We start from the raw sequence: 12598 nt of genomic DNA, 5'->3' as shown, positions 1-12598 counted from the left end.
GTCCGGATGATTTACTGAGYGAGGCAGCTGCCTGCACAGGCGGGCATGCCAAGAGGCTTCTCTAGACATGGCTCACCCTGCCTGCTCTGCAGAAATCCAACAGCAGAGTGACTTTGTGCCACCCAGGAAGTTTGGAAAACCCCTCAGGRCACACCCCGCCTGCCCGGTTGCTTTTTTGGGCTCTGAAATCCTTACAGGGCGGTGTCTTTGCTYGGGTTTGCCAACATGCTCTTGCACCTCCTGTTCTGTCCTGCAGCAGACTCAGATCCTAAAACCACTGTGCAACTCTCCCTCCACCATTTGTTTTGTGTGCGAACTTCCTTGGTCGAAGAAAGGTTGGTGGAGAGTAAGTGAAGCAATTTAGCAATGTATTTAATTTAAGCTTCAAAATGAAATAGCCAGAAAATATACCTATTGTGGAATTAAAAGGAAGTTAGTGTATCTAGAAAAACTCTGATTTAAAATYTCTGCCTTATTGAGATGAGGCTAATAAAACAGCATTAAGTTATCACAGAGCTAAGGATAAGCTTGGATTCAGGATCCAAGGAAGAAGGGAAATACAATAAAAACAACATCAGAGCTTCATTTTGTAGTCCTCCACTCAGCTGGCATATAATGTATACTACTTCCTTGTTATTTGTCAGTAGTTTGAAAATCACTGCTGTCTTTCTTACAGAATCTATATTGTCTGAATAGGGCTTTTCTAGGTACAGCAAATTAATTGTTATGCATCATTGCAAATTAGTCGGGTTAATGTACTTAAAATTGAATTGGTGTTAGTAAAGCACACGGTTAACTGTGAATTAGACAACTACAGAAAGTATTGGGTGTTTGAAAAATTTTTGTTGGTAGATAAACCTACATCTTAGGGGTGTTTAAAAAAACCAAAAATCCAAACAATCCTTTCTTATTCTCCTCTACCACTTTCCTGGCATGAAAAAGGAGAAGAAAAGTGTGATGTGAGAGACACCCCCACTCAGTTTGGCTTGCATATTATAGAAAGTTGATACAGCATTATCTTACTCCCATGGATGTAGGAGCTGTAGCAAGMACATGATTTATATATCTTACAATGTGGGTTAGCCTACCACACTAGCACCTTACTTGCTAATATGTCTCTCTTGGGAGAGCAGGTCTTATAAATAGTTTTGGGCTGGGAAGAGGCCATAATTCCTGTAAGCAAACAGGACAGCAAGTAGGGTGCTTGAAATCTGCACTTCAAATTGCAAAGGCATCCTGTAGTCAAGAGTCAAGCTGTTCAATGTTGGAAGAGAGTGATCTTGTGAATTTTGTTTCCTGTATGCAGMTATTATATCTGTAATAATAAGTACAGTAATAGTTGTTTGTATGTCTTCATGAAATCTTCTGAATGGCACAACTGCTCGGTRCTGTGCAGGTAGTGTGGGACATTCTGGCAAGTCCATGACTCCTTTTCTGGTGTGCCACCACTCCAGTGACTTGTGCTGGGACTGGAGAGTAGTGCTGAATGAAACTGGGACTGGCRAGGATGTGTGTGTGGTTAGACCCCAGGTGAACACACTGGCTCAGCCTAAAGCACACTGCAATTCTGATTTGCAGCTGCGCATTTGTGGGATTTGTAATTCGCTACAGGAGTCAMGTCGGTTTGTTGATTTTGTCTAATTAGCTGTAGTGACTCCTCTTTTACYTTTTTCTTCCTCTGTCACCTGCTTTGGCCCAAGTGACACTCAAACCCAGTAAAGTCACAGAGTKGTTATTTGAGACACAGAGTGGTTATCTGAGAGTGCTGCAGCTTCTTAGATAGTTGTAGCCCTGTACAATGAAGTGCAAAATATTCGAGGGAAGCAGAGAGGAAACCTTTGGGTAGCAAGGGCAAATCAGCTGTTAATGGTTCTGCATTGGAACGATTTGAGAGAAACTAGTAATGACTGAAAGCATTGAATGGCTATTTTGGCAGGAGGCACATTTGCATCCAGCCTGGCTTTTGTACCCTGACCAYATTTTGCTGGGATTTATCAGCCAGTTGTACTCTGCTGATATGGCGATAATTTGAAATGAAACCCCTAGGCCTGTAGTTTATTTGACTTAACAGAGGTCACAGGAGAGATGAATAGGCAAAGTGTCACTTTATCTGCAAGGTCGAGTCAGCTGAGTCAGTAGGTGAAAAGGGGGCAGGATGGGACTCATCTTGGCAGCGGGAAGAAAGCAGTRACACCTATGCCAGGTCAGCTTGTTCAGAAGGGCTTTAAACAGCAAGCGATAACACCTACATTTGTGTCAGCTTTTCCTGAGCCTGATAGCAGACTAAGGTAAAAAGGGAGAGATGARTGCATGAGATTTTATTTTTTAAAATGTGAAGCAAAGAACATTAATATGTTCCTTGAGCATATTCAAAGAATAGTTAAAGAGAGGTAGCAGTTTAATATTAATTTAATATTAAGTGTATATGTTTTCAAGTCATCCTCAAAAGGCAAAGACACTTGTGATGAGGCTAAAACATCAACAACASAAAGCTCAGAAGGAAATAAAAAATCTGCAACATGTTGATATTGAAATACTTGTTATAAGACCTTGTCCTACTACATGGGGATGACAGGGAATTTAATTCTTGAGGATATTGACATTGTCAAAATGTGCTGTGTCAGTGGGAGTGAAAATTCCTCAAGGGGAAAACTTGTGACATGAGTACTCAATTGTTGAGACAGCTCAGGCTTTTAAATTTTAGTGCTGCAAAGAACAAGTGGTTTTAAGAACTTACTTTGAAAATAAGATCTAACTTTCTTCTCGTTTTTTCCTTTTATACAGTGCCCACGTATCACAAGTCAGTAGCAACATTCCTGCTACAGGAGAGTAAGTGTTTTTTACAATTTTGTAGATATCTTCCTAGAACCTTTTTAAAGTATTGTTGGTTATTCTTTGATTGCTCTTTAAGRGTTGTTCTTACATAAACAAGCAGCWGTGTTTCTCAAAACAATTCATCTGCAATGATAATAAATCACTTCCTTCTGAAGACTTCTCAGGCCCTTGGTTTTTTGCTCACTGTGCCTGTGATGTTTTGCTTAGGCAGGACTTGCATATTTAGAAAAGTTATTTGCTCTGTGTCATCCTCTTGCTCTTGTTTGCTCCCTGTTGCATCCCAGCAGAGGATGTGACTTGACCCTACTGCTGTAACTGGGAGGAGCAGRGCTAAAATGAGTTGGCTCCTTTTCTAGAGCTGGAAATTCCCAAAGGCTGAAGGGTTTGCAGGACTTATCTTTGTCAATAGTGAAATACAGACATACTTGCCTAGTTAAACCACATGGGGTTTTGCAGTTGCTAAGGTCTTTTGACTTTTCCAGGAACTGCAGCCTCAGCAGGCATTCAACTATAGCAACTTAGCACAGCTTTTGTGAAGGAGAAATCAGCCCAAGCACAGGTTTCCATACTGTAGCTACTCAGTTGAAAATGAACCAGCAAAGCCTGAAATAACATTTTAATTATGGAAAAAACAGTAGAAGCTATACATGGACTTTGGACATGTGTGTTTGAAAAACCTATTCTTCAGCAGACTACTTAAAGCATTGCAAGAAGCAGMGATGGGRTGGGGATGTATRTAAAAATRTGTTTCCATATGATCTCTTTGAAGAAAAAGATAAATTAGTTTTCCCATAAAAGCTTCCTCTGATGAAGGAAGGAATGGAATATTACAAGACAATGTCAGTACCAAAATGAAGATTTGATTGTGTTGAAAGTTCAAGTAATCCCACATCTTTAACCGATGCAACTGCAGGGTAAAGTGGTGGCTTGTATGGAAGCCCTCTTACTGGCAGTGGGTGTGACAGAAGACTTACACCAGTGTCAGGGTGGCTGTGGATACACAAGAAKGTGTGAAAACATCATGAACTCAGAACAAAACCCATGCTTGGTCACAATGCATGTGGGGAGTTGGCAGTCAGCTGCTGTTTGCATATTGTCATCCCTCTGTGAGACAGCAGTGAATCGTCTTCTTGCAGGTGATCCATTGCTTTACTGAGCTTGTATTGCACAACAGACCTGATCACTGTCAGCGTGGCTGGGTATCAAGTGCAGTTTTGTCAGAGCAAGGAGTTTCAAGTGGAGGGTGAAAGTTAGGCACCAATGTCTGTAGTTGCAGTAAGTACAATTAGTTGTTTTCCTGAAGTTCAGACATCCCTAGAAATAAAAAGAGCAGTATTAATTGGGAAGGGTCAACTTTTCTGAGTGACTTGAACTGGAGGATATCTGGAGATTTTGGCTTTGCTCTTTGCATATGTCRAAGGACTAGAACATTTTGTGCTGCTTTGCCATCCTAAGAAAGCATAACCCACAGATCCCCTTGTTTTTTTTTACTGTTGCAGAGAGGGAGCTCCACGAAGTCTTTGAGCTCAATTGACCTTATTTTTCGGCTTGACAGGTATTTAGAGAAGACAATCCGCTCAGCCGTGGAGCAGCATCTCTTTGATGTTCATGGCTCAGGCGGCCAGAGTTCAGAGGACTCTGAATCGGGGACATCTTCAGCCTCTTCTAATGTGTCTGCCAGGCAGAGGAGGCGACACCACAAAGAGCAGGAGGAAGCCCGGAGAAACATGTATGAGCCTGATTTCTTTGTTTTGGAAAGTATATTTAAGTCTACCCTAGCCATGTCTTCTTACCAAGGCAATGCTGCGTTGTGTAACRAAAGGCACTGACCTTTGCCCTGAGTTGGAAGTGCAAAGCAGACKGCAGTGCCTGTGCAGAGCTCCATTGCATCAGTTAGAGCTGGGAAATTTAGAGTTTACTCAAGATCATGGAGTGGGGCAAACCATAAGAATCTAGTGGGGTTATGCAGTCAAGTTTTCAATTAGAGTATTTACAACTGGTTACTTACAGTATTGGTTGCGTTAGTGGAAATTCCCAAGCAGTTGGCTCTGCTGCCTGTAACTTTTTTTTAGATAAAACATTGGGCTCAGCTGCCTTTCTGAATTTAGGATATCTTCAAAAATGAGATTAAGTTCCTCTTTTGTRTGTGGAGGCACAGCTTGTGTTTGGGTTTAGTGAGGAGACTTGGGAGTTTGTCTGAAATGAGAAAAATCTTTTTGATTAATCAGAATTTGAGTTTTTTTTTTTTTTTTAATCCATCCTATTATGCAGAGTCTCAACAAGATTTAGTGGTGAATTTCATTAAATGTCTGTCAAAGAATAAASATAACACCTATTTTTCCATTCATACTCCTGTAGTTGTGACATACATTGTGTGGCAGAAATGTGTTACCACCACAGCCTTAACAAACTTGTTACACAAGACACATCTGTATTAGAGAAACTGTAACTACACACTTTATAGTGTTCTGTTCTAATCAGTGCTTACCCCTCTGTCTGTCTGTAACACAGYACCAGTTCTTGTAAAGAATGTGTACACCTCACTGCAGTATTGGATTGCTAGGATTTGAAGTTGATTCCAAAATTAACATCTAGTCTCCTGCTGTTGTTTCCTGGATGCTGAATTCTATTGGATCTGTACCTTCCTGTATAAAGCTGCTTTTATACAGGTGCATAGCCATCAATACCTCGTGTTGATATTGCATCCATGGTATTTCCCACAATGTGTCAGTGCTACTTTTGTAAAAATATCTATTGTTACCAAAGGAAAAAAAGGTGCCCTTTTCAAAGTGAATCAAAATGCCCTGTAAAAGTGGCCTGGGAAACTGGCACTTGCAAGTCACCAAAGTATCTGGCATGAGCTCTAAAGTAGTTTTTCTTGTTAAGTAGCCCTGCTGACAGGCTTCTCAGGTAAGTAGGTCAGAGACTGGCTAGTGTACGTGTTTGGAAGCATATAGTACTGCAGGGCTTTTTTTCAGSGTTGCTTTACAGAGCTGCCTCTAGGTATGATTGACACAGGCTCAGCCCAGAAAGCTGGAACCAAGGCTTTAAAGCACATTGGAAGTTTTGAATGCTGGCTGTGGTTCAGATTGTTTTCCCTGGTTCCCTTAGGTCAGATWGCAGGGACTTCTGTGGATAAATTACCAAAACTGAGAATTCCTTTCAAAACTTCTTTGTTGTTGTTGTTTTGATTGTCAGTGACTTCACCTCCTTGCCTTGTGATGGATCACAAGACGATTTGTAATGTCACAAAATGGGACTACAGGCAGGAAGAGTGTTTTATCACAAAATCACATAGGTGGACTTCCAGGCTTTGAAGATTACACGATCTACAAGCTCTGTATGTGTAATTGGTCTGCTGAGGAGTTTGTAGAACTTCCATAAAGGCAAATGTGTTATCTTAGAAGCTTAATCAGAGATTTACAATACCTCTTTGTCTCTCGTTTCCACCAACAAAACCTGGAGATTCATTATCTAGAAAGCTACTGGAAGCTTCTGCTTTTGTTTTTGGTCTGAATACTTGTCATGCTGGCACTGTCCAGACACTGCAGAGTAACTKGTTTCTTATCACACCAGTGCAAGTCTAGATGAATTCTCCTGCTGTTCATGGAAGCAGGCTTTGGAGTGCACAGCACTCTGCAAGACAGCCACMCAAGGAGTTAGCAAATGTTCCAGTTTCAGTGTCAAGTGTGAGCAAACTGCCTTTAGCCTCTGGCAGGGTAATGACACACATTGTGTTTCTCGTGTTCCCATAGTGTAGTGATGGATATGTGCATCTTCACTGTTGRACAAAGTAGGGGGAAGACTACTAAAGTTGTAAATGGAAAGCTGCCTGCTGAAGGATCCAACAGGGCAAGCAAAGGCCTATGCCAGGCTTCTGGCAAACATGCACAAACCCTGGAAGCCCAGAGAGTCCCAGCGAGTGCATCACATCATGACTTAGGGCTGGCTGTCCCATACRCTTCCCAACATAGCAAAACAGTCCTCTCTCCCACCCATTGCAGAGATGCATTCCCTTTTATGTTTTATGTAATTCCCAAATAGAAATCAAGCATTTGGCTGAAGCACCACACTCTTGCATTTGAGAATTATGAGTAAGAGGGCCAATTATGCGCTGTCATGCACCAAGGGAGATCCTCGGACCTCAGCTGTGAGTCACTTTTCTAAATTAAAAGCACGTGTCTTAAAGGAAAAATACGCTTCATACTCTCTTTAAAAATGCCACAAGGCAGCCAGGGGCTAGTCCAGCTTCCATGTGAAGGCTTCTGAGTGTTTGGTTTAGTAGGAAGTAAATCAAATCCCAAACATTGATCCTTACAACTTCCCCATCTGAAGTGTAAACACTTGGCTTTCATTCCTCAGTGGGATTTAGCATTGCAGAGTGTGTTTTTGGCTGCACTGGGAAAAACCAGAGATACTGGTTTCATAGGGAATAGATKATATTGCCAGAACTCTGCCAGAATGATGTGGTTCTCTATTGCTACCATAAATGYGGCAAGAGAGTGTTTTTAACGATCTCTTGTAATGTCCCTTTTCTTTTCAGGGAAGTTGTCAACAAAGAAAACATTCCCTCTGGATTCAGCAGTCTTGAAGATTGTATTCTAGCTGCCCAAGAYGTAGAGAAATTACAAGACACCAACTCTGGATACCTTAGTGAAAGAAATAAATCAAAACGGCAGAAATCCAGCACTAAGCTTTCAGAGCTTAATGACAACCAGGACAGTCCTGTGGTAAGCTAGCATGCTGTACTATTTGATGTCTATTACTGGATGGGAAAAACTCTTACTTAATTTCAGTGCAAATCTGGTTCCTTTAGGTAGCCATTTTTTGTCTGCAGTTCAGACCTAAGTGCCTATTTTGGACTGTGAGAAGCACTGGATCCCTTGTAACCCTTGTGATGAGACAACTGAGAAGCCATATTTCTGCTATGATCCTCTTACTCCATGTATAGTCATTTTCTCTTTGTACAACTTTATGGTTTTTTTTTTCTTTTGAATTCAGTGAAGCATTTTGGAAAGCATAACAGGAAACGGGGTCTTTTTTCAGTCTTTCAAAAGCCTTTCAAGAATTTTGGAACCTTAGATGTAGGTTCTCACGTTCAGGTCAAGTTTRTTTTTACATTCTTGCTGACTTCTGGAGCTAGATTTCAAGTGATCTCTTGATAATGAGATGGCAAAGGTGTTTTATGCCTTTCCCTAAAGCCTGTGTTTTGCTGTGGTGTTTGCACTTTGGAAAACGCTTCGGAGTGTGTTGGTCCAAAAGGTGATCCCTCCAGCCACCTTCTACTGAAGACATGAATGACTTCATTATAACGTCATAAAAATCCGGAATACTGTAGAACTTCCCTAGCATTTTCTTGTGTGACCTTCACAGTAGAAGACAGTTTGCTAACTTCTACAAGAGGTAGAATAAAACTGGTGCACCCTCCTTCCCTTTTAGCCAAAGCAAATGCTGGTTGGAGTCTCAGCAGCTGAGAAACGACACGGTGCTTCAGCACAGAGTCTTCATGCAGTGGCAGAAGCGCTGTGCATGTACTAAGCATGCATTTCACAATAACAGCAAAAGCCTTGAGCTATAGGGCATTTCCTTCAGTTGTACTTGATTAAGTTTTAGAGCCTGCTGAAAGTGAGTTCTTAATGTGACCTTTTGTTTGGACTCATTTTGTTTAGGTCATAAAACCGCAATGATCTGATGCTCTTACCCTGTGCTGAGATTCAAGAGAGAGGTGGATTTGCTTTTCTTCATGATAAAAAGAAGGCAAGATGCCAAAAATTGTACACTGTGCTTAATTTAGTAGCTTAAATTTAGTACTCAGTAGCCATAATYCTCTCATGTGATACTTCATGAAAGCAGAGTGAGATAGATGCATTCACACTTCTGTCTTTGCTTGTAGCGATGCACTTTAAGATAGGCCAAGGTCTAGTGCTTATGATCTTTTCAGCAACTTTTCTTTGTGCCTGTGAAGTGTAAAGCAGTTTCAATGTAAATGAGAATTTTTCTCAGGATTTAGGAGCAACTGACGGAAGTATCCACTTTTGCTGTGGACCTGAAAAGCATTCATGAAGCCTTAAAATGTTCCTAGAAGAAATGTCCTCAAACTTATCTGTGTGCACTGGACTTTACCCCATCCCTCACTTTTGGATCTCTTGAAGGGCAAGGGCTGAAAGGAATGTAAAATGAACTGATCTTGCATTAAAAGCACTTTGACCAAGATGCCCATCACTGTAGTTCTTGGTTGCTCTGCTATAGGAAATGCCACAGGGGGATGATCAGCTGTGAGTATCGTTATGAAACATCTTGCAGAGAGCATGGTGCTATTGTTTTGGAAGAGCAGAAGCTGCTTTTTAAGTTTTAATGAGTATGCTTATTCATAGTTGTATTTCAGAGACTGGCAGAAGGATGTGTGGTGGTTTAGCTTTCTTTTGGCTGCACCTTTACATGTCAAATAATAACCCCAGTTAGACTGCCTACTTGGAGTAACATGCACCTCAGCATTTACTAGTAGGCCTTTGTCAAGTTTGTGATGTTGTATCTCCTTAAACACCCTTTTCTGAGCATTCTTTCCTTTCAAGGCCTGAAAGAGTATGTAGGACAGTGTGTGGAAGCTTTCCTCTTAGCTGTCTGATTGCATCTGGCTCAAAAGTGCAAGTCAGCGGTGGAAAAACTGTCAGTTCCACTCAGTCTCCCGAGCAAACCAACCACAAAGCATTAAAAGCTTGTAACTGTGTTTCAAGGACATGGTAGCCAGGTACCAGCAGGACTTGAAGAATCAAATTAGGCAAGGCTGGAATGACTGACCTGTGTCACCACATGTGGCTGGAGGTGTGTAAGCAGGTGAGAGAGGGCTGTGACTGCCCCAAGAGGTCTGTGCATGTAGTTTCCAGAGCAGGAACCACACTTCCTCCTATTTAAGAGAGACTCACCCAAAACCCAAGGTAGAAAGCTTCTTGTGTGCTTGAAGCCACTTCTGTGCTTGAAGTGGCCACATGGCTTGTCCTTACAGTACTTGACAGTGTTTATGTTCTTATGGTAGCCAAGACAAAGCTCAGAACAAATGGCCATAACCAGTTGGATTTCTTGCCCTGCATTCATATTGGCAGTCCCTTTGCATTCCTATGCCTGTTTAAGAAGAAACTGAGGAAGGGTTTGGCTGAGAAGTGGAGCATTTTCTAATGTCAACTGAAGGAGTTCTGCTGAGAGGTTGCTGCAGATTTTGCTSTCTGCTCTTACAAGAGTTGCACAGACCAAAGAATTGCTCCCAAGCTTAGGCTGTCTAAAATGGGAGCTGGTGGGATTCCATGCAGCATTATTCTGTTTTGACATTTTGAGGTTGTCTAATGAAAGATACAAAGCAGTGAGCAGTTGGGTTTTCTTGCAGTATGGGGTTTGTTTTGTGCAGCAGGCAGTAAGTATGTGTGTTGTCTTTTTCCTAGACATCTTGTTGGATATTTCTGTATTTGATCTTAAGCTTAGATCTTAAGCAGCTTAAATCTGTTTTTCATATATATATCTTACTGTTTTAATATTTACTGTGTTGCAGAGTATGGAAAGCTTTAGCTCATCCAAGCCTGTAGAMAGAACAGGACCTGATGACATGGAAATATTATCTGAAGAAAGGTGATTTTARTTTTACTTTTTATACATACATATATATGTTTTCCTTTCCCTGTGGTTGTAGTACAGCCTGAGATATTTTCCACCCAGGCTGTGGAGCTGACAGTTATGCCACAGAACAGATTACTCACSGTGTTAACTTCCAAGCAGAGCTTCATGGAGGCACTATGTGTGTTGTGTGGGCTTTGCCCTGCAGCACATGCCACCAAGGCTCTTTTCCCAGCCTGATAGGAGTGTCACTGAAGGTGCTGATATTGCAGACTTGAAAAGAAACCAGCTGTGAAGCACCTGAACAAGCACACTCCACACAGGACTGCAGGGCCTTTGTTACCTGGCCTCTGGGTTGGGAATCCAGCCCTTTTCCTTGTGTTTCACTCTTCTGTGAGAGCTCTACAGCCTCACTCTGCTCACCTGAGATGACAATTTCTCTCAATATTTGTTGGGGCAGTTGTATTGGTTTGAATTAAGGGCACTGGAAGTAAATGACATTACTGTTCTCAAATACCTCCTGATAGAAAACAAAAGAATGCATAGTTTAGCAGCTTGAAGCGCTGCAGCCTCAAGTGTCCCTTCCTTTATTGTGAGTTAATGAATGTGCAGGAGTAGCAAAAATGTAAAAACCTTTGTGTGCAGAAATCCTGCTTGGTTTTGTTACGAGACAGGTCTGGTTTTGTGTTTGTAATAAGTTGGTTTGTTTTTGTTTTTTTTTTTAGCAAAGAAAGTGAAAATGATGAGGTTTTTTGCAGGCACCCTCAGGTTGGTATTTTTTCGTTGTTTTTGTGTTTCAGTTTTCTGGTCTCCAAAGCAGAAACAAGTAGTTATGTGTATAGTTCTGTTTTGCACAAGAGAAATGGAGTTAGCATGTACTTTTTCTGTCCYTTACCTCTGCTTTTCATTTGCATAGTTTAGGGAACCTCTCAGCCATTGGGGAGTCTGATAGCTACTGCTTCAGTCCCTTTGATCCCTCCTTGCCAAAAAGGAAAGAATCMCTCAAGTCAGCACTGTGGTTTAAGTGATGTGAGGTTCCTTTATTAATCATGGCAAACAGGGCATCTGATTGCTTATCTGCCAGGGTAGTAAGATTAGCTTGTCTCTCTTGATTTCTCTAAAATAATTTCTTCTTTTATTTATCATTTCCTAATGCAGCCTGTTGCTTTTGAACATAGGTGTCTGTAATCCATTAGTTTTASAAAACTCAATCACCTGCTGCTTCTTTCTAAGAGTTGATGGCTGGAATGGATGACAGGAGGGGAGATGTGACATTGATGGCAACAGTTTTTCCCCCTACTTTCCATTTCTCTTACACATGCACAAACACTCTCATACTTTTCTGCACTGGCTTTATGGTGTTTTTCATCTCACAGTTAAACAAATCAAAGATTGGGGTTGGGTTGGGTTGAACCCCTTTGCAGTCACTGGTTCATTTGGGTTCGCTCAGAGCACCTCTAGACAGCCAAGCATTTAAAATACTGGGGGGAGTTATCTGAGGCACCTCTCCCTCAGTTGTGCACSCAATTTTAAACAGGCACAGTAAAGCAGCAGTAGCCACTGTCTGGTTTCTYTGGCTGTCTGGAGTTGACTGAAGGCTGGTARTATTTTTAAGTTAGACTCCTCTTGYGTTTCTTTTAAAAATAAAAGCCACTGTGCATKTATTGCCTTTGAACACTTAATTTCTGGTAGGAATTATTTCCATCTAGCAGGAAGGGTAAAAGGTTGCTAGCAGCTGAGCTYTGACCAGCTGTGTTGTAGCTGGCAAAGTTCATGGGACCCTGAAATATGTGGTGCCTGCAAAGGGTGTTCAGGGCTGCCTTTGATCCGTGCTCTGACTGGGCTTACATGGATCTCCTGCTTTGCTCCCAGAGGGTCAGTAATCCCCAATGATCCTGCACTTGCTTGTGAGCTGTTGTATTTTCTGGAGCCTAGATTTCACAACACCTTGTTCCTCACGTACCCGCTTCCGTGTGGAAAAGGTGCTGTTGCTGCCATGCACTCTTATCCATGGACTCTTACTAAGCTTTTAAATTCGCCTGGTGAAGATGCAYTTGAATATGAAATCATAATCTTAAAATAAGCTTCACTTGAGGAAAAGTTTTAAAGTGTAAAATTTTAACTGCAGGACAGGATGTTAACCCAGAGATTGTATTATATA

General features: G+C 41.5%; 1 protein-coding gene across 1 annotated transcript in view; it reads left to right on the top strand.

The window, feature by feature from the left end:
* FAM13A (family with sequence similarity 13 member A) overlaps nucleotides 1-12598 on the top strand; it is a 121878-nt gene that overhangs the window by 78053 nt on the left and 31227 nt on the right. The window contains exons 8-12 of the mRNA XM_057366845.1: nucleotides 2785-2829; nucleotides 4391-4564; nucleotides 7379-7565; nucleotides 10376-10452; nucleotides 11163-11205. Coding sequence (XP_057222828.1) covers nucleotides 2785-2829; nucleotides 4391-4564; nucleotides 7379-7565; nucleotides 10376-10452; nucleotides 11163-11205 — 526 coding nt within the window. The remainder of the gene's footprint in view (nucleotides 1-2784; nucleotides 2830-4390; nucleotides 4565-7378; nucleotides 7566-10375; nucleotides 10453-11162; nucleotides 11206-12598) is intronic.

The sequence above is a fragment of the Malurus melanocephalus genome, unplaced genomic scaffold, assembly GCF_030028575.1.
Source record: "Malurus melanocephalus ecotype Western Australia unplaced genomic scaffold, MMel_1.1 scaffold_72, whole genome shotgun sequence".
Taxonomy (NCBI): Eukaryota; Metazoa; Chordata; class Aves; order Passeriformes; family Maluridae; genus Malurus; species Malurus melanocephalus.
Note: the sequence above shows the minus strand (reverse complement) of the source record. Positions and strands in the feature narration are given on the sequence as shown.